The 25,878-nt window shown below is 42.3% G+C and overlaps 1 protein-coding gene across 10 annotated transcripts in view; it reads left to right on the forward strand.

The window, feature by feature from the left end:
- Positions 1–25,878, forward strand: part of ASTN2 (astrotactin 2) — a 1,902,914-nt gene that overhangs the window by 1,868,773 nt on the left and 8,263 nt on the right. For all 10 annotated transcript variants that reach the window (XM_033961675.1, XM_033961676.1, XM_033961677.1 and 7 more), the window contains one exon: positions 851–1,034. In XM_033961675.1, coding sequence (XP_033817566.1) covers positions 851–1,034 — 184 coding nt within the window. The remainder of the gene's footprint in view (positions 1–850; positions 1,035–25,878) is intronic.

Here is a 25,878-nt window from a genome sequence, read left to right on the forward strand (position 1 = left end):
ACACGTAGAATCCAGGGCAGGATTAACCAATAGGCCCAGTAGGCACATGTCTAGGCCCGAAATGGTCAGGGGGGCCCAATGAAGGAGGGCATCAACATTGTTTTTTTCAAAAGGCGACGGGCCCCTCCAGCATCGATCGGCAAAGCGTGCCCCTCCCCCTGATCGGCAATGCGTGCCCCCCTGATCAGCAACGCGGCCCTCCCATCGACGGAAAGTAAGACAAGCAAGCAACGTGGGTAAGAAAGGCAACGGGAACTGTAATTTTGCAAGTGGTGCTGCTTGCCCAAAGCTTCCCTCTGACCCAGCTTCCTGTTTCTGCCTGGGTGCATGGTGGGTGGGGCGGGGCAAGGGGGCCCAGTGTACTTGTGTGCCTAGGGGCCCTTGACGAATTAATCCTGCCCTGGTAGAATCCACATATTTACCCACCCAACAATAAAGGCCTGCTGTTACAAAAGATTCCTGAACAGAACTCTAACTTTCCAGGCAGACAAACTGAACGATTGACTGGGAAACATTATCATGCACTCCTCATTCTATTTTAGTTTTAGAAAATTAGTGAAAACAAAACTGTTCAACCGATTTGTTACCTAAGAATTTGTCCGTTCATTATCTCTCCTATTCTGTTTACTGATATTCATTGCTTCTACATTGTAAACATGTCTCTGATTGTCCAGCTCTTCTTACTGTAAACTGCCTAGAACTACCATGGCTTTGGCGGTATATAAGTAATAAAATTATTATTATTATTATTATTACTTTGTCTGAAGGTATGTGAGTATATAAAGGCACAAGCAAGTCTGATAACTTTTTGACTGTCCTTAAGTTAACCTTCCTCATTACCCTTTTTCAGAAATAGCAGATAAAATCTACAATTTGTATAATGGCTACACAAGCGGCAAGGAACAGCAGACAGCCTACAACACGCTGATGGAGGTGTCGGTGTCCATGCTTTTCCGTATCCAGCATCATTACAACTTCCATTATGAAAAGTTTGGGGATTTTGTCTGGCGCAGTGAGGATGAACTGGGTCCCAGGTAACTACATTTTTATACTTCATATTGTGGTTGCATACTGTACAGCCAGTCAGACCAATGGAACAGTGCCCTCCATTGCAAAAGAGGCGACGGAGAATGGATGTTTTTCTATTAAAACTGAATATACTTTGGAAATGAAAACTTACCCCCTCTTCTACAAAACCGCGCTAGCGGTTTTTTAGCGTAGAGAGCCGTGCTGAAAGGCCCATGCTGCTCCCTACGCTCATTGAGTTCCTCTGAGCGTTGGGAGCAGCGTGGGCCATTCAGCGCGGCTGGCTACGCTAAAAACCACTAGCGCGGTTTCGTAGAAGTGGGGGTTAGTGGCACAATATGTATCTTAAGGGGAAAAAAAGTCCAAAAGTTTGGAATTCAGCAAATTAAACAAAATTAGGGCTTTATAACTATGGCTTCCCATTTTAAGTGCTTAGTTTCTAACTGATTAGAGGAATTTTCAGCATACAAAAATTGGTATTCCTGTTTCATAGGGGATGTTGCAGACCTTGAACATGCATGGATGCTCAAGGAATTGTGTTGGCTACTCCAAATCTCCTTTAAACATACTGACTACTATAATGGAACCACCCTAGGAAGATAGGGAAGGGAAGTCACTGGACACCTGGAGGGGGAAAAGGTTAAGGAAAAAGAGATGTTGCAACATTGAGAATTTCAAGGAGAGTGAAATGAGAAATGTAGTGACCCAAGTGGTTGCAGGTTTTGAAGCTGCAGACATATATTATACTAGGATTTATTTAATATGAAAATATTGTTTCTTTTCTATTCAAAATAATGCGCATACGTGTCCTACAAGTTTATAAGCCTAGGATTATTGTCTTTATTGGGAAGTGTTGTGCTCTCATACTGACAACCAGATGCACACTCTATAAAATTAAATACAAACTCACTCAGGTCAGTTACTTTCTTGAGAAATACTAGGAATTGTATTTCCTTATGAACAGGGAAGGAGTGTAAGCATTGAGACTCTCTGCTATGGCCATTGACACATAGACTTGCAAGGATATGGGCATCAAGAATCGTGCATGAAGAGCAAGGCTATGTTATACCTTGGTCAAGATTCTTATAGCTATTCTATACCTTGGTAAAGATCCTTTAAGGAGAGAGGACGAAAAAGATAACGATTTTACCAACAACCCCTAGGCAATCACCACACATTTTGTTTAGTCATTCAATTTTTTAGCTCGTCCTCTCAAAGCAGCTAAGAAAGGATTACAAATATGGTTCTCAAGCATTTTTCCTATCTGTCCTGGTGGGCTCACAATCTATCTAATGTGCAATTTCTGCTGCTGATCCACCAGAGTGGGTTTCAGAGTAAGCGGTGTTTTCCAAAATGAGGCATTTCTAAAGGTCTGCTTACCTTAGAAGTAAGGGCTTGAAAACACTCCAGCTCTAGATCAAGCAAAAAAAAGTTCAAAATCCTTCCTCACATCCTCACACAGTCAAAACTGGGTCCTTAGGAAATAGCTTGTATGTCAATGCACTTTCAAAGAGATCTCTCTGTAGAAGAAAAGTCAAGGTGTCTCATAAACCATTGATCCTTGCTGAATTCTCCAATTAAGGTGTGTGTGTGGGGGGGGGGGGGGGGGGGGGGGGGCGGGGAAGCCTTAGTATGCTTTTCTGCAGGTCTTTCCCATGTGCTAATGCTATTTTTACCATGGCAGGAAAATAGCCAATTTTCAGGGTTTTTTTCTATTAATGATTATGCACAAATTTTCCCCATAGTGCGTGGGTATTGAATACACATGACAAGAATCCTGTAGATTCCCGCATTGTGCTCTGTTGTACACCATTATTTGCTGTGGTAAGCACACATTTGTGCTTACTACAGTGTACAGCGCTGCATGCATCTGATTGTGCTATAGAAATGATAAAAGTACTAGTAGTAGAGTCTCATTTAATCGGGACTCTCACACAACCAGCAAAAAATTGTCGGTGGGAAAATTTACCCTCCCCCCTACCTCAATTGGTTTTTGTAAAGATACTAAAGCAGTTCTTGCAGTTTTATCCAGCCAAATACATTTAGTAAGAATACTATTTAATTTCTTAGGGATCCCTGAAAAAACACTGGCAACATACCCGTTTGGTAGCAAACCAGAGGGAAATTCATCATCTTAACAGTTTGGACTTTCCCCCACCAAGAAAATGTAGAGGGTTCCATTGCTCATACATTTCTGTAACCTTCAGCAGTAAAGATATTTCATTTACTTTCATCGTCTCTTCCAACGTTTTCTGTATCCAAATACTTAAATATTTTATACCCTCTTCCTTCCAAAGAAAAGGGAATGTATCAAATAATCCTTTTGGACAATGTACATTTAGTGGAAAAACCTCCGATTTACTCCAATTTATTTTATAGCCAGAAAATTTGCCAAATCGGTCAATCAAATCCAGTAAATGTGGGATGGAAGTTTCAGGATTCCTCAAATGAAGCAAAATATCATCTGCATACGCAGAGACTTTATATTCCTGACCTGCATAAGGAATACCTTGAATCTCCTTTGCTTGTTGAATAGCCAATAGCAAGGGTTCCAGTACAATATCAAAAAGCAATGGAGATAACGGACACCCTTGTGTAGCTCCCCTCTCCAGACGAAAACATTCTGAAAAAGTATTATTAATATATAGTCTGACAGAAGGGGAACTATACAAGGTTTGAATCATTTGTATAAATCTGGAACCAATACCAAACCAATCAATTGCTTGATACATGAAGGTCCACTCCAAATGATCAAAGGCCTTCTCTGCATCCAAGGATACAGAGAAGGCAGGATTATCCATGGCTTTTGTTAAATTTAACATGTGGAATGCCAGTCTGGTGTTGTTTGAAGAATGTCTTTGAGCAACAAACCCCAATTTGGTGCATACCAATAATATAAGGGAGAGCCTTGGCCAAGCGTAAAGCCAATAACTTAGCCAGATGTTTTCTATTTAAATTAATCATTTTGAATTATTAATTATCTTGAATGTTTCGATCATGTCCCCTCTCAGTTTCCTCTTTTCAAGAGAGAAGAGGCCCAGTTTCTCTAGCCTCTCATTGTACAGCAATTCCTCCAGTCCCTTAACCATTTCTGTCGCTCTTCTCTGGACCCTTTCGAGTAGTACTATGTCCTTTTTCATGTACAGCGACCGGTGTTGGACGCAGTATTCCAGGTGGGGGCGCAGAATATTAGGTATCCCCAAATCCTAATGGGTTTTTTCCTTTCCCCAAGAGCATGTTAGTATAACGGGTCCTTCTTGGCTTTTCCATGTATTTCAGTCATGTCTTGTCTTGTTTATTGGTCTGTCATAGTTTGTCCCCTCCCCTTGCTCTTTTATTGTAAACTGCTTAGACTTTAAACTTGTTTTTATATTTGCAGTTTGAATATATCAAATAAACTGAGCTGAACTGAAAGATATCCCATTCTACTCGACCACCTCTATAATCCCATCCACCATTGATTCACACTTCCTCTCCCTCTAGTTTTACAGTTACAAGCAAACTCCCTTTTTCTCCCACATCATCTTATAAATTCTGTATCAGAAGTGCACACAGCTTTTGCTACACACTTTTCGGTTCCTTTGGAGACTTGTCTCCCTCCTCCTCTATCTGTCTTGCAAAATACAGGATGTGTGTTTGAATTTCTGGCCACCCTTTATTCTCTATCCCCACCACATTATACTTGAGAAAACTCCCCTTCATAACTGGATTTTAAAAAAGGAACAAACAGGTATATTAAAAGGTTCCTCTATCTCTTACTCTCACTCCTCTTGAGGCTATATAAGTCATTATATCTTCCCCTATTCTATACCTCATCAAACTTCCTAAATCCTTGTGATTGGAGACTTTCTCCTGTAAACCTGCCCATGCATGCATTCACCAGTTACTAAAACTGGTTTTACCAAATTTATTAAGGTAACACCCTGCAATCCTCCTCTAATCATCACATCCTCCATACCCATTCCTAACAATCATTACATTATATTACATTACATTAGTGATTTCTATTCCGCCGTTACCTTGTGGTTCAAGGCGGATTACAAAAAGAATCTATCTGGCCATTTCCAGAGGAATTATAGAATAGTTAGGGAGTAGTCAACTTGGTTCATAGAGATGAGGTGGTTCTTGTGGCGTAATATCTCCCAGGCTAATGAATAGCCTATTAACAATTTTTCAATGGCAGCAATCCCTGGCATGCCCTTCATCTAGAATGGCAGATATTTGTTTAAATTCTCTCAGTCTGTAGACACCTATGTTATGTATTTAACAATTACCAGGGCTCCCTGCTCTACTCATACTTTTCCCTATTTTGTTTGCAAAATGACTGTTTAGAAGCACAACAGCTTAGACTATTCCACATAGTAATAGATGATGGCAGATAAAGACCCGAATGGTCCATCCAGTCTGATTCAATCTAAAAATTTGTTGGGTTTATTTTTCTTCTTCTTCTTCTTAGCTATTTCTAGGCAAGAATCAAAAGCTTTGCCTGGTACTGTTCTTAGGTTACAACTACTGAAGTCTCCGTCAAAGCTCATTCCAGTCCATCTATACCATCCCAGCCATTGAAGCTCTCCCCAGCCCATCCTCCACCAAACGGCCATATAAAGACACAGACCGTGCAAGTCTGCCCAGTACTGGCCTTAGTTCTTCAGTATTTACTATTATTTTCTGATTCTAGATCCTCTGTGTTGATCCCATGCTTTTTTGAACTCCATCACCATTTTCATCTCCACCACCTCTCTTGGAAGCGCATTCCAGGCATCCAACACCCTCTCCGTAAAGAAGAATTTCCTTAAATTGCTCTTGAGCCTACCACCCCTCAACCTCAAATTATGTCCTCTGGTTTTACCATTTTCCTTTCTCTGGAAAAGATTTTGTTCTACGTTAATACCTTTCAAGTATTTGAACTTCTGAGTCATCTCCCCTGTCCTTCCTTTCCTCTAAGGTATACATATTCAGGGCTTCCAGTCTCTCCTCATACATCTTTTGGCGCAAACCTCCTATCCTATCCTTTTTTTTTTAATTGCTTGTTCTTTTTGTTGTCAACTTCAACTGCACTGTTTGTACTGAATCTAACTGATGTGAACCGCCTAGAACTCCCTAGTTATGGCGGAATACAAAAATAAAATTATTATTATTATTATTATTCATCAATCTCTGAACCGCTTCAAGTCTTCTTATATCCTTCGCCAGATAAGGTCTCCAAAACTGAGCATAATACTCCAAGTGGGGTCTCACCAACGACCTGTACAGGGGCATCAACACCTTCATTCTTCTATTGGTTACCTTCATTCTTTTATTGGTTACACCTCTCTTTATACAGCCCAGCATCCTTCTGGCAGCAGCCACCACCTTGGCGCACTGTTTTTTTTGCCTTTAGATCTTTGGACACTATCACCCTAAGGTCCCTCTCCCCATCCGTGCATATCAGCCTCTCACCTCCCAGCATATATGGCTCCTTCCGATTATTAATCTCCAAATGCATTACTCTGCATTTATTTGCATTGAATTTTTAGTTGCCAGATATTAGACCATTCCTCTAACTTTTGTAGATCATTTTTCATGTTTTCCACGCCCTCCTCGGTGTTACAAATCTTGGTATCATCAGCAAAAAGGCAAACCTTTCCTTCTAACCCTTTAGCAAAGTCACTCACAAACATATTAAACAGGATTGACCCTAGCATCAAACCCTAAGGAACTCCACTACTCACCTTTCCTTCCTCCGAGCGACTTCCATTAACCACCACCCTCTGGCGTCTGTCCGTCAACCAGTTTCTAATCCAGTTCTCCACTTTGGGTCCTAACTTCAGCCCTTCAAGTTTGTTCAAGAGCTTCCTATGAGGAACCATGGCAAAGGCTTTGCTGAAATCTAAGAAAATTACATCTAGCATATGTCCTCGATCAAGTTCTCTGGTCACCCAATCAAAAACTTCAATCAGGTTTGTTTGACGCGATTTACCTTTAGTAAAGCCATGTTGCCTCGGATCCTGTAACTCATTAGATTCTAGGAAGGTCACTATTCTTTCTTTCAGCAATACTTCCATTATTTTTCTAACAACCGAAGTGAGGCTTACCAGCCTGTAGTTTCCCACTTCATCTCTGTGACCACTTTTGTGAATAGGGACCACATCCGCTTATCTCCAATATCCAAGAACCACTCCCTTCTCCAGAGATTTGTTGAACAAGTCTTTAATAGGACCCACCAGAATCTCTCTGAGCTCCCTCAGTATCCTGGGATGGATCTCATCCAGTCCCATCGCTTTGTCTACCTTCAGTTTTTCAAATTATTCATAAACACTTTCCTCCGTGAACAGCGCAGAATCTACTCCGTTTTCCCATGTAACTTTGCTAGAAAACCTCAGTCCTTCTCCAGGATTTTCTTCCGTGAACACAGAGCAGAAGTATTTGTTTAGCACATTTGCTTTTTCCTCATCACTCTCCACATATCGGTTCCTAGCACCTTTTAGTTTAGCAATTCTATTTTTCATCTTTCTCCTTTCACTGCTATATCTAAAACAAAATTTTGTCTCCCTTTTTTACATTTTTAGCCATTTGCTCTTCCGGCTGTGCTTTCGCCAGACGTATCTCTCTCTTGGCTTCTTTCAGTTTCACCTGGTAGTTCTTTCTGCACTCCTCTTCTTGGTTTTTTTTTATTTCAGGAGCACCAGTTCTTTTGCTTTTATTTTCTCCACCACTAGTTAGTTTGAAGAACCATGCCGGTCTCCTTTTTCTCTTGTATTTATTTATTTTCTTCACATAAAGTTCCGTAGCCATTTTTATTGCTCCTTTCAGCTTAGACCACTGTTTTTCCACTTCCCTAATAATCCCTCAGTGGACCATTCTAACTTAATTTTTTAAAATCCTAATCCAACCCACTTTTCATTAAAATGATGAATAGAATTACCTAACAAAGGGTTTACTGCTACAAAAACATATTAAACACCACAAGAACAAAGAATAAACATTCAGTCAAATATTTACACTACTTACATTACCTTATTCCTTCAGAGGTCTTCTGCGGGTTACACTTAATACTTCTATTTTGTCTCTGATCAAAAAAAGATTTTCCTTTCCCGTTTTCTCTATTCAATGGAGAATTTTGCCTTTTCTTCTCCAGCATATGGAGGATAAATCATGTCTTCTCCTGAATATAGCTGTAATAAGGACAATATAGTCGCTTATCCTAGAATTCTGGGGGGGGGGGGGTGACAAACCTGTGGCCAGCTTTGTCCCTGTATGGGATAAAAGCAAAACACGGTCCCTGGTCAGAAGGGCTGACCAGGTTAAAAGTAAAAGTTTGGTTTTGGCTGACTACCCCTCAGACAGTGAGGTAGAGCAGGAGAGGCAGGAACATAGATACATCCAGCAGAGGGCGCCATCTCAGGACAGGTACCCTAGAAAGCCTGAGAGGACTCTTATGGAGAAGTGGAGTCCTAGAGCTGGGAGGTATGCTCATTACCAGCCTAGGAGAAGCCTGAGTTATTTCCCTAGGGATTTCCTGCCTAACACAGCTGCTCTGAGGAGAGAGGGGTGGGGCTTTCACCAACATAAAAACAGAGTATGGAATCTCAGTAAGGAGAGAAGCAGGGAAAGCCGGGACGGAGCTAGGGCTAACGAGCTCAGGCAACGGCAGGAAAGACAGCAGAGCTTGGAGGCAGATGAGGGGAGAAGTCTCTCTCCTCCAGCCCGCAGCAGTGAGGACGTGGAGATGACAGAGGACTACCTCAACTCCACCCCAGAGGCTGCTGAGCAGACAGAGGCTATGGACATCGCTGAGCCATTGCTGGAAGCTAGCTATTTCCCCACTGACATGGAGGTTAGTTGTTAAGGGGAAGGAAGCAAGGCTGTGCTTGTGCTGTCTCCCGTAACCCAAGCCCAGCTGACAGAGATTAGGAGAAGAGCAGGAAAATCTCTCCGCTACTCTGTATGACAGTTCCCGGAGAGCTGTGTTTGTTCAAAGAACTTTATCTGTAGGGGTGTGAAAGCTCCGTGGGAAAAACCCAAGTAAAGTTCACAGCTTATATAATGCCTTATTGTGTTCCGTTGGCCAGGAAGCCCAGCTGATTATAACGAGCTGTGAAGCCTGCTCTGCATGCCTGTCCGTGTCTCAGCTAGGTAAGCTGAAACGTTTAAGAAATTCAGTACTAAGTTTTGAAACTGTAATTACTCTGGCTGTAGTCACAAGGTGTGCCAAGTTGGAAAGTTTTATTTTCCTGATATTTTTTTTCATTTGCCTTTTTCCCTGGTGAAGAGGACTGTAGTTAAACTGGAAAGTCCAGGGTATTGAGCTGTATGTGACATTTATAGCAAGCCATTCTGACAACTGCAAGTTATTTTGTATTTTATAATTTTGCCATGACATACGGGTGGCTGATGGTATTCAGACCCCAGGTTCAATAAAGCTCAAGAACATTCTTTTGGAACAAGACTTACCTGTGTGGTCTTCTCTTTATAAGTTACTCTCAGTGTGGCCTGGCAGACTAGGCAGGCGCCTAGGTCTGTTCTACCCTGAAAAGCCTTCCTCCAACCTGAGGAGGCCACGCCGACAGGCCTGAACTCGGCACACTTAGTCCCTCTGCTGGTTAGAGCAAGGGATAAGTGTGTCACAGGGGCCTACCAGAACTTCAAGAAATGCAGCATAGGGGGGTGTAACAAAGATGGTAACATGATCCAGGTGAGCTCCTCGATCGTGGAAGTTTGCTCCACTTTTTCCTGTATTGCCTCTTTTTCTATCATTATTCTACTGTGCTGCATACTAAGAGGAAAGGAGTGATTAGGGCTTTATCCTCTCCAGCCCAGGCAGATTCAGCAGTGCATCAAACAATCAAGTAGTTTCCTGCCAGGAATACAGCTATCCCACAAACTTTGGGGATAAGAAGAAGCTCCATGCTGACCCAGCTGGAAAGGGCAGCTGGCTCTTCAGAGCACAATGTCAGCTTATCTCTCCCAGAGTCATTCACGCTGTCATGCCCAGCTTCCTCAGCCATTTGTGCGCAGGAGCAACAGTTGAATGGTGAGCAATCAATTGTGCTCTTAGGAGGGGACAAAGAGCATTCTTTTGGAAGCCAAGGATTGAATAACAAGGGAGCCGAACAAGAAATACTGGGCTCCTCTATAACGGTGACCCTGGAGTCTATTTGGAAGACTTTAAAGGATTTAACTTCTACAGCCAAAACGTCATCTTCGGAGGTAACCTCTTTACTTTTAAAAGTGGACACATTAACTAAAACAATGAAATAAGTGAAACAAGAATCTGACCCAGTAATGCCATATCAATGGCTGGTGTAAGTGCTCATGCCTAACTGTTGGCAGTTAGATGCGTAACATCTAGTATTATATAACCTGCTTCCCTAACACCTAAGCATGTCCCTAACCTGCCTATGCTCCTCAAATGCCCATGCTCTCCTTTACATTGTGCATGATAGAACTTGCATTCACAGCTTCTAGAATAGCCACTGACAGCAGTTGTGCAAACAACTGCTAATTGATTCCAGTACTGGTCGCCATACCTCAAGAAGGACATGGCAGTACTTGAGGGGGTCCAGAGAAGAGCGACTAAACTGATAAAAGGTATGGCAAACTTTTCATACGCTGACAGGTTGAAAATGCTGGGGCTGTTCTCCCTAGAGAAGAGGAGACTTAGAGGAGACATGATAGAAACCTTCAAAATCCTGAAGGGTATAGAGAAAGTAGACAGGGACAGATTCTTCAGACTGTGGGGAACCACAAGTAAACTAAACTAAACTAAACCTTAGGTTTTTATACCGCGCCATCTCCATGGTCGTGGAGCTCGGCACGGTTTACAGGGATTGTAATGAGAAAGGAACTCCAGGGAAAGGGTTAGATGAAGATCGGAGGGAAGAAGAATGTTAGAGAGCTGGGATGTCAGAGAGGAGGGAGAGTTAGATTTTAGAGAAAAGCCAGGTTTTCAGATGTTTGCGGAAGGGTTGGAGAGCACTCAGGTTCCGAAGGGGGGAGGTGAGGTTATTCCAGAGCTCGGTGAATCTGAAGAGGAGGGAAGTCCCCAGTTTTCCTGGGTGGGAAATGCCTTTTAGTGAGGGGAAGGATAGTTTCGATTTTTGGGTAGGTCTGGAGGTACTAAGATTCAAGGAATTCCAGGAAAGTAGAATTAATGGAGGAAGGATGCCGTGGAGGATCTTGAAGGTTAGGCTGATGCATTTGAAGTGGACTCTGGAAGTTATCGGAAGCCAGTGAAGCTTGGAAAGGAGTGGTGAGACGTGATCGAATTTACTTTTAGCAAAGATAAGCTTGGCCGCGGCATTTTGGTTCCGCTGGAGTCTGTGGAGGTTTTTCTTCGTTAGGCATATGAAGATGGAATTGCAATAGTTCAGTCTGGAGAGGATGATGGATTGGACGAGAACGGCAAAATGTTTTTGATGGAAACAGGATCTTACTGACCTCAGCATGTGAAGGCTGAAATAGCATTTTTTTACCAGGGAGTTGATGTGGTCGTTGAAGGACAGTGTAGAATCAATGATGACGCCCAGGACCTTGCTGGAGAATTTGAGCTGCAGAGAGGAGCCAGAAGGCAGTGGGATTGGGGGGGGGGGGGGTAGCTGAGCTAATTTTGGGCCAAGCCAAAGTAGTTTTGTCTTGGATTCATTCAATTTCATTTGGACGGTTTGGGCCCAAGATTGGGGGTTTGAGATACAGGAGGATATGTTCAATGGGAGATCAGTGAGGTTCGAGTCGGTCTCGAGAAGGACAAGGATGTCATCAGCATAGGTGTAAATTGTTTCAAGGGGGATAGATGGAGGAGTTTTAGGGAGGACATATAAATGTTGAAGAGGATAGGAGAAAGAGGTGAACCTTGCGGGACTCCACAGATTGGTGTCCAGGGGGAGGAAGAGGTACCATTCATGTTGACAATGTAGGAGCAGGAACGAAGGAATTTTGAGAACCATTCAAGGACAGTGGAGGTGATGCCAATCTCGGAAAGTTGGTAAAGTAGAATGTCGTGATGAACAACGTCGAAAGCGGCAGAGATGTCAAATTACAAGAGGACAGTGAACTTGTTGCGGGAGTGAAGTTGTTGGACCTTGGAGTACTAGGACCTTGGAGTACTAGGGGTCACTCGGAGAAATTGAAAGGGGACAGGTTTAGAACAAATGCTAGGAAGTTCTTTTTTACCCAGAGGGTGGTGGACACATGGAACGCACTTCCAGAGGTTGTGATAGGCCAGAGCACAGTACAGGGGTTCCTAAAGGATAAGGGGATTGAGGGGTACAGATAGAAGCAGAGGTAGGTTATAGAAATGGTCAGGTACCACTTCACAGGTCATAGACCTGATGGGCCGCCGTGGGAGCGGACCTCTGGGCGCAATGGACCTCTGGTCTGACCCAGTGGAGGCAACTTCTTATGTTCTTATGTTCTTAATTAAAGCCAATAATTGGCTGTTAACTCCAATTAAGAGCTAACTATTAAAATAAATTTTGCAGGCAACTGACCTTATTCTATAAATTTTGTATGCAAATTTGCATATGAAGCCTAAATTTGGACACCCAGTTTATAGCATTAGGGTACAAATCTATAAGCGTTCAATATCGGTACTGTCCGCCCGATATTTAAAACCATTTAACTGGCTAGGAATGGCTCCTGGCCTGAATATAGGCCCCTATATGTCTAGAGTAGGTACAAAAGGAGCCCTACCCTCCCAGAACATCCATTCCACACTTATTTTTCCACATGTATAAACTAGGTGTACAGTGGAGTGTGGGCCTAGTTTTATATGTCTGACCTTGATGAAAATGAAACTAAAGTAGTACTTAGAGATCCAGCACAGCATGAGACCTTTAAGTGCCTCTTGAAAATTGACCTCTACGTGTGTTCTAGTTTCTGTTTGAGAAGTTACTTCATTGTAACTTTAAAGGGATGGCTTTCGAAGCATTTAGGCACACAAAGTACCATAGGTTTCCATGGTACTTTGTGTGCCTTAAATACTTTGAAAATGAGCCCCTACATATTAAAAAGAATAAAATTAAAAAAAGGAATTGTTTATCTCAAATCATGCCTTAAAAATAATGGGAGCAATATTCAAAGCAGAGGCTCCTGGCTGGTTAAATCATTTGTGCGGGGTTATCTTCTGTTACTCAATAGCACTTAACCAGTTAGGGCTCTGAATATTAGCACTAACTTCTAAAGCCATAGCAGGCTATTTATGGGTATTCTCTCTAATAATTGTACCCTCCTCCCCGCCCCACTTATAACATTTGGTTTTAAAATCAAATAAAATTTCCCCCAATAATCCCCCCCTTGGTATTGCTCTCCTCCACCCTCCATCTGCCCCGAGATGACATAGATCTCTCTTCTTACCTAATCTTGAGGTTATGTACTGGGCCAATGCAGAGTCTTAGGATCTGTGCATGCTGAAGGCTTTGCACATGCACACACGCTCATGACCTTGAGCATGCACAGATACTTAAAGCTTCATATTAGCCCAGCACTGTAACCTCAAGGTGAGGTAAGAAGAGAGAAAGACATGGGGGAAGCCACTGCTTGCCCTGGATCGGTAGCATGGAATGTTGCTACTCTTTGGGGGTTTTTGCCAGGTACTGGTGACCCGAATTGGTCACCGTGAAGGCGGGCTACTGGGCTTGATGGACCATTGGTCTGACCCAGTAAGGCTATTCTTATGTTCTTATCTAATGGTCAGGGAGGAGAGTGAAGGAGTACAATAACAGTTACAGAAGGAGGCAGGATGGAAGGCAGAAATGGTGGACACTGTGGGGGCAGGATGGAGAAGAGAACTGATCATCAGGAGGAGAGCTAGAAAAGAGAAATAATACCTCCATAATACCAACCTTAGACTGCAGATAACCTTGTGTTTCTAATAATCACCTGAGCGATTGTCAGACAAAATACGGCGGCAGCCAAAAAAGCAAAGAAGATGCTAGGAATTATTAAAAAAGGGATGGTAAACAAGACTAAGAATGTTATAACGCCTCTGCATCACACAATGATGCAACCTCACCTTGAGTATTGCATTCAGTTCTGGTCTCCTTATCTCTAAAAAGATATAGCGCCCAAGATGATAAAGGGGATGGAACTCCTCTTGTTTGAGGAAAGACTAAAAAGTTTAGGGCTCTTCAGCTTAGAAAAGAGGACTGAAAGGAGATATGATTGAAGTCTACAAAATCCTGACTGGTGTAAAGTGGATCGATTTTTTAACAGCATCAAGATTTACAGAAACTAGGGGACACTCGATGAAGTAACAGAGTAATACTTTAAAAACCAATAGAAGGAAATATTTTTCACTCAGAGAATAGTTATGTGGTAAGAGTGGTTAATGTAACTAGTTTAAAAAAGAAAGGTTTGGAGAGGTTCCTAGAGGAAAAATCCATAGTCTGCTGTTGACATAGACATGGGGAAGCCACTGCTTGCCCTGGATCAGTAGCATAGAATGCTGCTACTATTTGGGTTTTTGTCAGGTACTTGTGTCTTGGATTTGCCTCTATGCAGATGGGATACTGGGCTAGATGGATCATTGATCTGACCCAGTAAGGATATTCTTATGTTCTTATCTATCTATATATCTAAATCTTACTGTGATCTCATAGAGGAGATAAAATAAGAAAATCTTCTCTATATTTATGAAAGGACCATCATCCACTTGAAGAGGCCACAGCTGTATTATATGCAGATTGCTGTAGTTTCTTATTATATATTCATCAGTTCATAGTGAACTTTTTTACTTCTTTTTTTTTTTTTGCATATAAAAGTTCTTAATTTAAACATGATGAAAATAGTTCCAGTAGACTCACCATAAACTACAGTCGTGCGTTCATGGATCTCCTTTGGCTTTTTCCCTTCTTTTGTGAGAAATTTTTTCACTGAACGGTGCTCCAGATCTAGCAGTTTCTTCCTTGATTTCCATGAGGACTCTCCTGACATCCTGTCTCTTGGAATGTTAGACTTGCAACTGTGCACGAGTAATTTTGAGACATATCGCAACATGCACAGACTTGTTTCAGCACACTTGCTACTTTCTTTCATACTCAGGTAGATAAGTTATTGAACACCCTTCACAGCATGCAGGTCATGCCTAACTTTAGGCACCAGATGTACACCTAGAAAAGCCCATGGCCAAGTCTACAATGAGTTGCGCAAAGGAAAAATTAGGTGCCATCTTATAGAAGTGTGTGCAGAGGAGATTTACACGAAACTCCAATTAAGTGCTTGTTAACTCCAATTGGTGCTTGTAATTGCCCACTGAATTATGCTCGGTTGTCAGATCTGCACACAAATTCTGGTGCACAACTTTGAGTGACCAGCTAGACCTGGTAACTATCTCCTCCAAGGAACAAGCCAATCCCATATTCTACTGGAAACAAGGCAGCTGGTCAGACTCTCTCTGGTCGGATCACCGTCTATGCACCTTCTCAATAGGATGCCAACATAATCCCCCCAAAAACAGCAAAACTAGAATCATCCAAACCCACACTACCAGAGGAAAGATTGACCCAGTGGATTTTTGGTCTCGGTTCAAACTAACCACCAATCAATCCGAAGAAACGGAGCAACTCATGACCTCCTGGATCAAGGATAGTACTAACATACTAAATGAGATCGCCCCCATTAAGACCCGCAGAATAAGAACTTCAAACCAAGAAGGCTGGTTCGATTCAGAACTGCTGCTACTAAAGAAGGAACTCAGAAAAGCAGAAAGACTATGGCATAAATCAGGAACCCAAGAACACAGACTGGCCTGGAGAATAAAACTAAAAAACTACAAAAACCTCACCAACGAAAAAAGAAAAAATTTTTACTCTCATAAAATCGGTAACATTAAAAACAACAGTAGTAACCTCTTTAAATTGGTCAATGACCTATACAACATCGAAACCATCACAAACATCCATGAAGAATCCACTCTAACCGCCAATTCCCTTGCAGACTTCTTTAACACCAAGATTCAAAAATTAAGATCAACTTTACCTACCAGGACCAATCCCCTCGAACTGTTCCCCATTCTCCCAGACCCTGGTTTATCTAACCCAGACCCAGGATCCAAAACCGACCTTAGCTGGAAATAATTCTCAACAATAGACTGGCAAACCTTTAATACTTACAACAACAAATACACCCACTCCTTCTGCAAATTGGACACATGCCCACCAAACATCATGAAAACCGCCCCGAGCCTCTTCAAAGCAAACATGATGAGATGGGTTAACTCCCTATTGTCCACAGGAAACTTCCCGCCAGAGCAAGGCCACATTATGATTACCCCTATCATAAAAAACACAAAAGAATCACCAAACTCCCCATCAAACTACAGACCGATTGCAGGCATCCCCTTATTCACCAAAATAGCAGAAGGGGTGGTACAAGCTGAGCTCTCCACATACCTAGAAAAATTCAACATCCTAAGCGACAACCAATCTGGCTTCCGCGCGGATCACAGCACTGAAACTATCATAGCCGCCCTTCTTGACCATCTCCACACGCTCTTTAGTCAAGGCTCTAGTGCCTTAATCATACAACTAGATTTGAGCAGTGACTTTGACCTGGTCGACCACACCACTCTCCTGGAATGCCTGGCACACATTGGCATCTCCGATCAGGTCCTCAACTGGTTTCATGGGTTCCTAAAAAATAGATCCTACAGAGTACTCAAGAATAACTCTTTCTTATATAGCTGGGACAACATCTGCGGTGTCCCGCAGGGCTCCCCCCTATCCCCCACTCTGTTCAATATCTACCTGGCCTCCCTAGGTAATCTCCTACATACCCTTAAGCTGAAATTTTTCATCTACGCAGATGACATCACAATAGCCATCCCTCTAACCAGTTTTTCACCAGAACTACTCGAATATATCATAAACATCCTCAACCAGATTGAACTCTGGATGCTATCATTCAGACTGAAACTAAACCCTGATAAAACAAAATTTTTTCTAGCCACCCCCAAAGATAAAATCAGGGACACTACAATTCAACTGAAAGGAATGACTTTCCCCCTCGAACATACCTTAAAAATCCTGGGAGTCACGTTTGACAAAAATTTATCCCTAGAAAATCACACCGACCTCATAGTCAAGAAATGCTTCTCGGCACTCTGGAAACTCCGCACTATAAAAAAATACTTCGATGACACCTCGTTCCGCCTACTAGTGCAAGCCTCCATTCTAAGCATCCTAGACTACTGCAATATTATCTACCTGAACTCCACGAAGAAAATTACCAGGAGACTAAAAATGATTCAGAACACCGCCGTTCGCCTCATCTATGGCCTAAAGAAATGGGAACATATCACCCCGTTCTACCACCAACTCCACTGGCTGCCTTTCGAATCCAGAGTGCTCTTCAAGTTCGCATGCTTCTGTTACAAATCGGTAAATGGCTTTTCACCAAGATACATCAATCCCCACTTTAACCTCTACTGCTCCTACAAGAAATCCCGCAGAATTCAGCTGTTCGCCTTCCCTTCGCTAAAGCTGTGTCACCTCAAAAGATTCCTAGACAAAACCTTCGCCTTACAAGCAGCCAAGCTGAACCCATGGCTAGCCCAAATGATACTGGAGGCCCCCACTTACCTCGGCTTTAGAAAACTACTCAAAACTCACCTATTCAGCAAACAAGACCCCTAACCGCCCCCTTCCGGTAATCGCCTGGCCTTTGCCCGGCTCAGCTCCTCCTCCTTGATCACTTCTTTCCCCCCTCTCTTCTACCCTCCTCCTTCTTCATCTGCCAAGCTCGGCTAATTATGTTGTAAACCTGATAAATTGTTGTAAATCCGCATGTCAATGCGGATCCTAACCTAATTGATGTGAACCGCCTAGAACTCGTTGGGTATGGCGGTATATAAGAATAAAATTATTATTATTATTATATAGAATCCAGGGAGGGTGTCCAATGTTTATAATTAGTTATCTGGATAACAGCACATCTATCTGGCTAAATGCTGGTGACTGGGTCTGTCCATCAATTTTTAGTGGAACTGTGGTTAGAGCTGGAGCAGTGTTTGAGGAAAGTGTGAAATTATCCAGTTAATGGCAGTGTTCAGCATCATAATTCAGATAACAGAACAGAAAAAGTGCTGTTTTAAATTATCCAATTAGCTTTCTGGACAGTGGTGCTGAATATCACCATTCACTGAATCAACTATCTGGATAGCAGCCAGTGCTGAATATCTGGGAATGTTTTTTAAACACCAAGGCCAGCATTTAAAAGAAGTACTGTCTGCTTTTATTGAAACGAGGAAGGTCTACTGGAGATTTAAAAGAATGTCAAACTGTGTTAGCCAATCACATCTTACATAATCACTCCCCAGCTTATCGCAAACTGTGCTATTCCATCTTCAAATTTAGCCTATTAGTTAATTTATTCTGTGTATACAATATGTGAAATGTATTTGGTTAACACAGTTTGGCATTCCTTTCACTTTGTAGAGATGACTTGAAGAGTATGAAGCAGGTTCAGAGAAGTTGAGTAACATGTTAGAAACACCACATTTGCTTTGAAAATTCTTGTAGAAAACTCTGGAAATGTCCTTCATCCTAACATAGGAAAGAGCAATGCTGTCATCAAAGAAATAGGTATTGCTGTCATTTAAAATGAAATAGGAAATATTGGCTGCATTCCTTATTCTGCTTTGTTTGTGAAAACAAAAGAAAGTCAAATAAAATATCTTACTTTTTCATTTCATGTGCCCACTGTTATATAAAGCCCAATCTGGACAAGGCCTTACAGCTCTCCTCTTAGGCTTCCACCCTTTCTCTCCACTACCTCCATTATATACCATGTCTCTGGTGTGGTCTGCGATGCAAGAAAAAGTCAGCTAGTGCTATTTTGAAAACTAGAAGCAGCCGGACAGCAGTACAAAAGGTCAAAGTAACAGTGAATTTGGATATGGAATAAGTATCTATCAACAGCACTGTGCTCCTATCTTCATATTGTTATGGGGGGTTTTTTCTAGCTGTATACCCAAGAAATGTGTATCTCATATACAAAAATGAAAGTGCAGACTTTGAGTAAGAGAGCCAAAATGATTTGTATGTGATGCCTTTTGTAGATATATAGATAGACCCCTAAGTTTCCAAGTTTATTTAATGTTTGATGTACCGTTTATCAAAAACATACCTAAACGGTTTACAATTATCAGAATATTGTTAAGATAAAACATAAATTTATAAGTAAAAAGTGGAGGGGGCGACAAAACAAATAGACTTACTGGAATAAAAAGGAAAAATAGGAAATGGTAAGAGCTTAAATACAATGAAAAAATAAAATCTTAAAAGGGAGGGAAGAAACAGAAGGACTTTATAGTACATTAGGATAGGGGTCGCTTCAAAAGAAGCGGTTCATTTCGGTACTACCGACTACATAGAAGTTGTTAGGGTTCTAAATGAATGGAATCAAACTGAGAAGGCATCTTTAAAAAAGAATGTTTTTAGTTTACATTTGAATTTTTCAAGAGATGTTTCTTGTCTAAGATCTGACAGAAGGGTGTTCCATAACGTGGGGGCAGAGACTGAGAAAATGGTTTTGCGGGTAGAATCAAGAAATAGTCCACGAATAGAGGGGACAGAAAATAATAATAATAATAATAACAATTTATTATTTTGTATACCGCCATACCCAGGGAGTTCTAGGTGGTTCACAACAAATAGATGAATTACATACAGTGCGATTGAAAAAAGAAGAACATAGCAAGGCAATCGAAAGGTCAAGACTAGTTTACATTGACAATTTAGGTGAGGGAGGGCCAATACAGAGCATATACAGTATAGAAACATAGAAACATAGAAAGTGACGGCAGATAAGGGCCAAGGCCCATCAAGTCTGCCCACACCAATGACCCTCCCCTACCTCCCTTTGTGAAGAGATCCCACCTTTCGATCCCATTTAGCTTTAAAATCAGGCACACTGCTGGCCTCAATCACCTGCATCGGAAGACCATTCCATCGATCCACCACCCTCTCGGTGAAGAAGTATTTCCTGGTGTCGCCATGCAATGTCCCTCCCCTGATTTTCCATGGATGCCCTCGTGTTGACGTGGGTTCCTTGAAGAAGAAGATATCCTCCCCCACCTCGATACGGCGCGTGAGGTACTTGAATGTCTCTATCATGTCCCCCCTCTCCCTGCGTTCCTCTAGGGAGTAGAGCCGCAATTTATTCAGCCGTTCCTCATACGGGAGATCCCTGAGCCCCGTGACCATCCGTGTGGCCATACGCTGGACCGATTCAAGTCTCAGCACATCTTTGCGGTAATGTGGTCTCCAGAATTGTACACAGTATTCCAGATGGGGTCTCACCATGGACCTATATAATGGCATTATGACTTCGGGCTTACGGCTAACGAAACTCCTTCGTATGCAACCCATGATTTGTCTGGCTTTAGATGAAGCTTTCTCCACCTGAGTTGCAGTCTTCATGTCCTCACTGATGATCACTCCCAAGTCTCGTTCCGCTACAGTTCTCTCCAGGATCTCACCATTAAGAGTGCAAGTCTTACATGGATTTTTGTTGCCAAGGTGCATGACCTTGCATTTTTTGGCATTGAAGTTTAGTTGCCAGGTCCTGGACCAATTCTCTAGTAGGAGGAGGTCGTGTGCCATACTATCGGTCTTGGATTTGTTGTCAGGTCCTGTTGTGTTCTTGTCCACTATATTGCATAATTTGGCGTCATCGGCGAATAACGTTAATTTACCCTGAAGCCCCTCAGCCAAGTCTCTTATGAAGATGTTGAACAAGATTGGGCCCAAGACCGAGCCCTGCGGCACTCCACTTATCACCTCTGTCGTTTCGGAGGGGGAGCCATTCACCACCACCCTCAGAAGTCTACCTCCTAGCCAATCCCCCACCCATGTAGTCAAGGTATCTCCCAAACCTATGTACTGAAGAGAATACAATTGGATTTATGAGAAGGGGGAACAAAGCATATTAGATGAGAGGGGGAAGCAACAATCTTGGAAGGGTGGGGAAAAGTAAAGGAAGAGGGGGAAGCATTGAGGAGGGGGAGGGGAAGGTTAAGGATTTGATCTGTTGCAAAGAAGAGATTTTGATCTGTTTTCTAATGTAGAGAAGGGGAACGTTAAGGCGGAAGCATTAAGGATTTGGTCTATTGAAAAGTAGAGTTTTGAGCTTTTTTCTAAAGTGGAGGTATGAAGAGGCGTCAAGTATGAGTAGTGGAATGCAGATTCCGGGAAGGGGCATATGGAATGAGAAGTTTGTCGATGAATGCGGGTGAGTTGGACTGCTTGGTTTTAAATGTTTACAGAAGTGTTTTGTAAGTGATGCGATGAAGAATGGGTAGCCAGTGAGCTTTGGAGCAAGAGGGGAGTCACATGGTCAAATGTTTTAGCTTTGTAGATGAGCTTGACTGCAGTGTTTTGTAATAGTTGAAGCCGGCGGATTTCCTTTTGTGTAATACCTTGATACAAGGTATTGCAGTAGTCAATATTGGAAATAACAAGGGAGTGAATCAGGATGTTGATGGAGGAGGGATCTATTAAGGAAAGAATAGAACGGATGAGTCTTAGTTTATAAAAGCATTTCTGAGTGACATTGCTGGTTTGGTGATGAAAGTTAAGATCACCGTCAATAATAATTGCTTGGAGTTTGATTTTATTGTCAAGTTGGATAGTGCGTGAATCAATGTTGATTGGATGGTTCAGGGTCCTTTTTGGAAAAGTAGAGAAAAATACGCCCTTGGATTTGGAGATGTTTAAGGAAAGCTTGTTTTGCTGAAGCCAAGAACTGATCTATTTCTGCTGATGTAGTAGAGTTCAGGGGGTGAAGTAATTGGATATCATCAGCGTATGCGAAGATAGTAAAACCTATAGATTGTGCCAAGGTAAGAAGAAGGCTCATAAAGAGAAGGTGAAGATTTTAACTGGTTCCTGGAATACTTGGGTAATATGAAGTTAAAAATGTATTTCTAAAACTGCATATACTGTCTCTTGATAGCCCCCCAAATTCATAGAAGACTTCTGGGCTATCAAGAGATAGGATATGCAGTTGGATGGTTGAGCTTGAGAAGGGGGATGCCTCTTTTAATTTTGGAGAATTGGAGGAAAGGCCTGACTATATGCATTTTCTTTTCTTTAAAATGATACAAAACAAATGAAATGAAAAAATGGCTTTATCTATGTCTGTATGTGTTTAGGCACAAGAACTTATGCCAGTCATAGAGATGGTGTAAATGCTTGTGTCTAGATTCCAGAAATACATAACTAACTTATGGCATTCTATAAAGTTATGCATATGTGTGCAAAACCTTCACTTTGCCCAGACTCCACCCATATGAATACTCATCTACAAAGCACACACTGTTGAAGTATGTGCACATAGTCATATTATTGTTATTTTTGCATTCATGTGTTCACATACTCCCATAATTGCCCCCTAACTTTAGGCAGCACTATCCAGAATCACTTCCTTTGTGAACTGATAGATTTTATAAGCAATATTTAAAATTTGGTTACTCCAATTTCACATTGTTTTGCAGAGAGCACTTATGTAAATACCCAGAGTTTAATTTATGATAGTAAGTTGGCAGTAGAGAAGGGGACACATGTGTGCTCTCACCAAAGGAACCACCTCAAGAGTGGCTGCCATTGAGCCCAGGACCTGAAGGTAATGCTAGGCAGTGGGGAGATCTGCTTCCTATGATTCTGTTAGCATGGCTTGGGAACAAAGATGCAGCCCTTTGCCGTGTCGAAGCACACTCCCAAATACTCCAAGCATTGGGTCAGCTCTAGATGATTCTTTTTGAAGTTGATGATCCAGCCTGCTCTCCCTCCACCTTTGACAGGGATCTGACCAACCAATCATCCAAGGGTGCACCTGAGCGGAGGCACCTGTGTATTATTGGCAGGAATGTCATGAGGAACAAAAATTGCCTCTTCCGCCCCTGGCAGATCGGCAAGGTCTGCTGTCTGGCAGAGATTTAGGACGGCAATCTACCACATTGGCCATGAGGTTGTCCAATCCCTTTCCAAATAGCATCTAGCCTTTAAAAGGCAGTATGCTTAAGGTGGCCTTGGAGGCCGAATCAAAGAAACTGGCGGGTGGCAACAATGTACACCGATACCTTGGTCTTGACTCTGATGATGTCATAGAGAGCATCCGCCACATAATCCAACATTAGTTGGGGGCATGCATCCTCCTCTGCCGCGGAAATGTTCCACAACTTGCCGTGACAGACATGTGCCAATCCCCAAAGTTAGCGCTTCCTGCACATCCTTTAACATCACACCTCCCTCTTTAGGGAGGGAGGTACACTTTGTCACTTTAGCCACCATGGAACCCATTTTTGGCTGAGTAAACAGCTGTTGAAATTCTGGAGCCATAGGATAAAGCCTGGACATAGTCTTGACTACCCTTAAGGAGCCTTCAGGAGACATCCCATCAGCAAGGTGATGTCTGTGTATGTGGGAATAAATGAAGTCTGAACATTTGTGCTGTTCATGACCATGCACTGCGAGGTGGATGGCTATTGAGGTTCTACCTTCAATTCCCTAAGCACATCCATAATAACATTAGGCACTGTAGCTGACTTGATCCTTTCCCTGTTCATGTGGGACTATCACCTCCTGAAAGGGAACCAGAGTCCTCCAGGCAAGAAACTGCTCTGGGAAAGTAAAGGCATGGAGATCGATCTCCAATCCTCCCAGTCCTGGTCCGCATGGTGACTCAGGCTGGGAGCTGGATTCCTTAGCGGTGGGGAGGTCTCCTGGAGAGGACTTGCTCCTCAGTCCAATTCTGGTGTGTCCGCAGGCAGTGCAGAGTGTCCCAGACCCATCAAATAAGCTTTCCACAAGAGACTCATGAAGTCCGGGTTAAACCCCTGAACAGGAGGCCTCATAGACCCCTGCAAGACCTCAGACTGACTTCTCTTGGGCTCCACCGCTTCCACTCACTCACGTAATCACTGTTTGGGGTCTCTGGGAGAGATTTCTTTATCCATCTGGAACCCCTGTAGTTCCCCAGCCTAGAGGACTCATAGTAGGCTAAGCCCGAGGCTTCCGCCCCTCATTCATGTGCCCAGTGGTACAAGGTACACAGACACTCCTCAGCTGGCCATCCAGCACAAAACTGTCATGATATGGTGGAAGAACAGGCTGAAGGGTCCATCCCAATTGATTTTGAGGCAAATTGAGAAGTTTTGAGACAGATAGAGGCTTTAGAAAAAAAGATTGTTTAAAATCCAAGGTGGCCGCTGCCAGCGAATTAATGCCAAAAACGGCCTGGGTGGGGGCTCCCCTGAAGATCCAAAAATTAGGGAAAGGAAATTTGGAGGTGGTGGACCCTATTGCTGGCCGTAGAAACATCTAAAAATCAAATTTTCAAACTCCCTGAAAATTTTCCCCATAGGGAATAATGGGCTGTACTCACTATGCTGTGCTGGTGCCTGCCTGTGTCAGCTTTCTCTGCAGTCTGACTGAATGGAGGAAACTTTCTGCCTCAATTCCTGTCAGAATGATCCAGAACTGGAGATCTTCTGGCTGCTAGTCAGTCTGGCATCGAATGTAAGCTCAACCCCCAAGGATCCTCACATTGAGACGGGGGAGCGAAAAACGCAGCTCCCTGAAACCCAAAGAGACTAACATAGGGGCCCCACAGTCTGTGCTCAAGCCTCCGATAAATCAGGTGAGCTAGTTCTTTGGGGAATGGACCCCGAGCTTCAATGATGTACAGAGCAGGCTAGCTCAGCAGGTACACCTAGGGGTTGCCCTACGAACTGCACACTGGTCGCACAGAATCTGCATCCAAATTGGGGACCTCTAGGCACCTAAGCCTCATAAGATGGATAAACAATCAAAAATAATAAAACCGAACAGAGCAGATCAGAACACAATAATCAATTTCTAATCATCATTATGAAAAAAGAAAGACAGATACCTCTGACTCAGCCCAGTATCTAATCTTATGAGCATTCCTCTTGTATGCTAGCAGGGGTACTTGCAGAAATCACATCTTTATCTGTTATAAATCTTGACAACTGTGAAGACTCAAAGAAAATATATCTAACTCTCAGAAAATTTACACAACATTTACAGGGAAAGTAGCTCCCAGTTTTAAGACCTGACACCTTAAAAGAAGAAACTGTTTCATCTTTTTGGGGTAACTCTAGAAACATCTGTGTACATTCTTATTTTATGGTTCAAAAAGGATTTATCTTTGTATTTAAAGAAAATCTTTAAAAGCCAGTCTCTATCCGAATCCAATGCCAATTGAACAAAGAGTGTAGCTACCTTCATCTGCTCAGAATCTGAGTTTTCTAAAATATTTGTTAAGTCCAACAGATCCAATGCAGGGGCCTGTTGATCTTCAGGTGTTTTCTTCTTCCCAATTGGGAGGTAATACATTTTTGAAACTGGAGGGTAAGCATTTTGAGGTATATTCAAAATCTCTGTAAGATATCTCTTAAACATGTCAAGAGCTGAGACTGTTATCATTTTAGGAAAATTAACTAATCTCAAATTATGCCTTCTTGAAACATTCTCCAACATTTCTATTTTGAAATTAATATTCCCATTTTCTTCATCAAAAGCTGATTATGTACCCCCACTAATTCTATTTTTTGTTTTTGTTCCACTAAGTCCATTTCAACTTCATCCACTCTTTGCTGTAATTTCGATGATTCTGAAAGTACTCCAGAGCAATAAGTAGTTACTATTATATGCTCAAAAATACCATTGGTGCTTTATAAACCAAGCATACTTCCATTATGTAAAAGGATTATGGGTTTAGGTCATGAAGCATCTAACTGGTAGAAAATATTGGTACAATTGGAAGTGAAAATGAAACACAGAAGGTCTGCATGATATATGGTTGCGTGAATTGAATATTGTTTTGACTGATGAACAATGGAAACATATTTCT

Source organism: Geotrypetes seraphini, chromosome 10 (assembly GCF_902459505.1).
Source record: "Geotrypetes seraphini chromosome 10, aGeoSer1.1, whole genome shotgun sequence".
In the NCBI taxonomy this organism is placed as follows: Eukaryota; Metazoa; Chordata; class Amphibia; order Gymnophiona; family Dermophiidae; genus Geotrypetes; species Geotrypetes seraphini.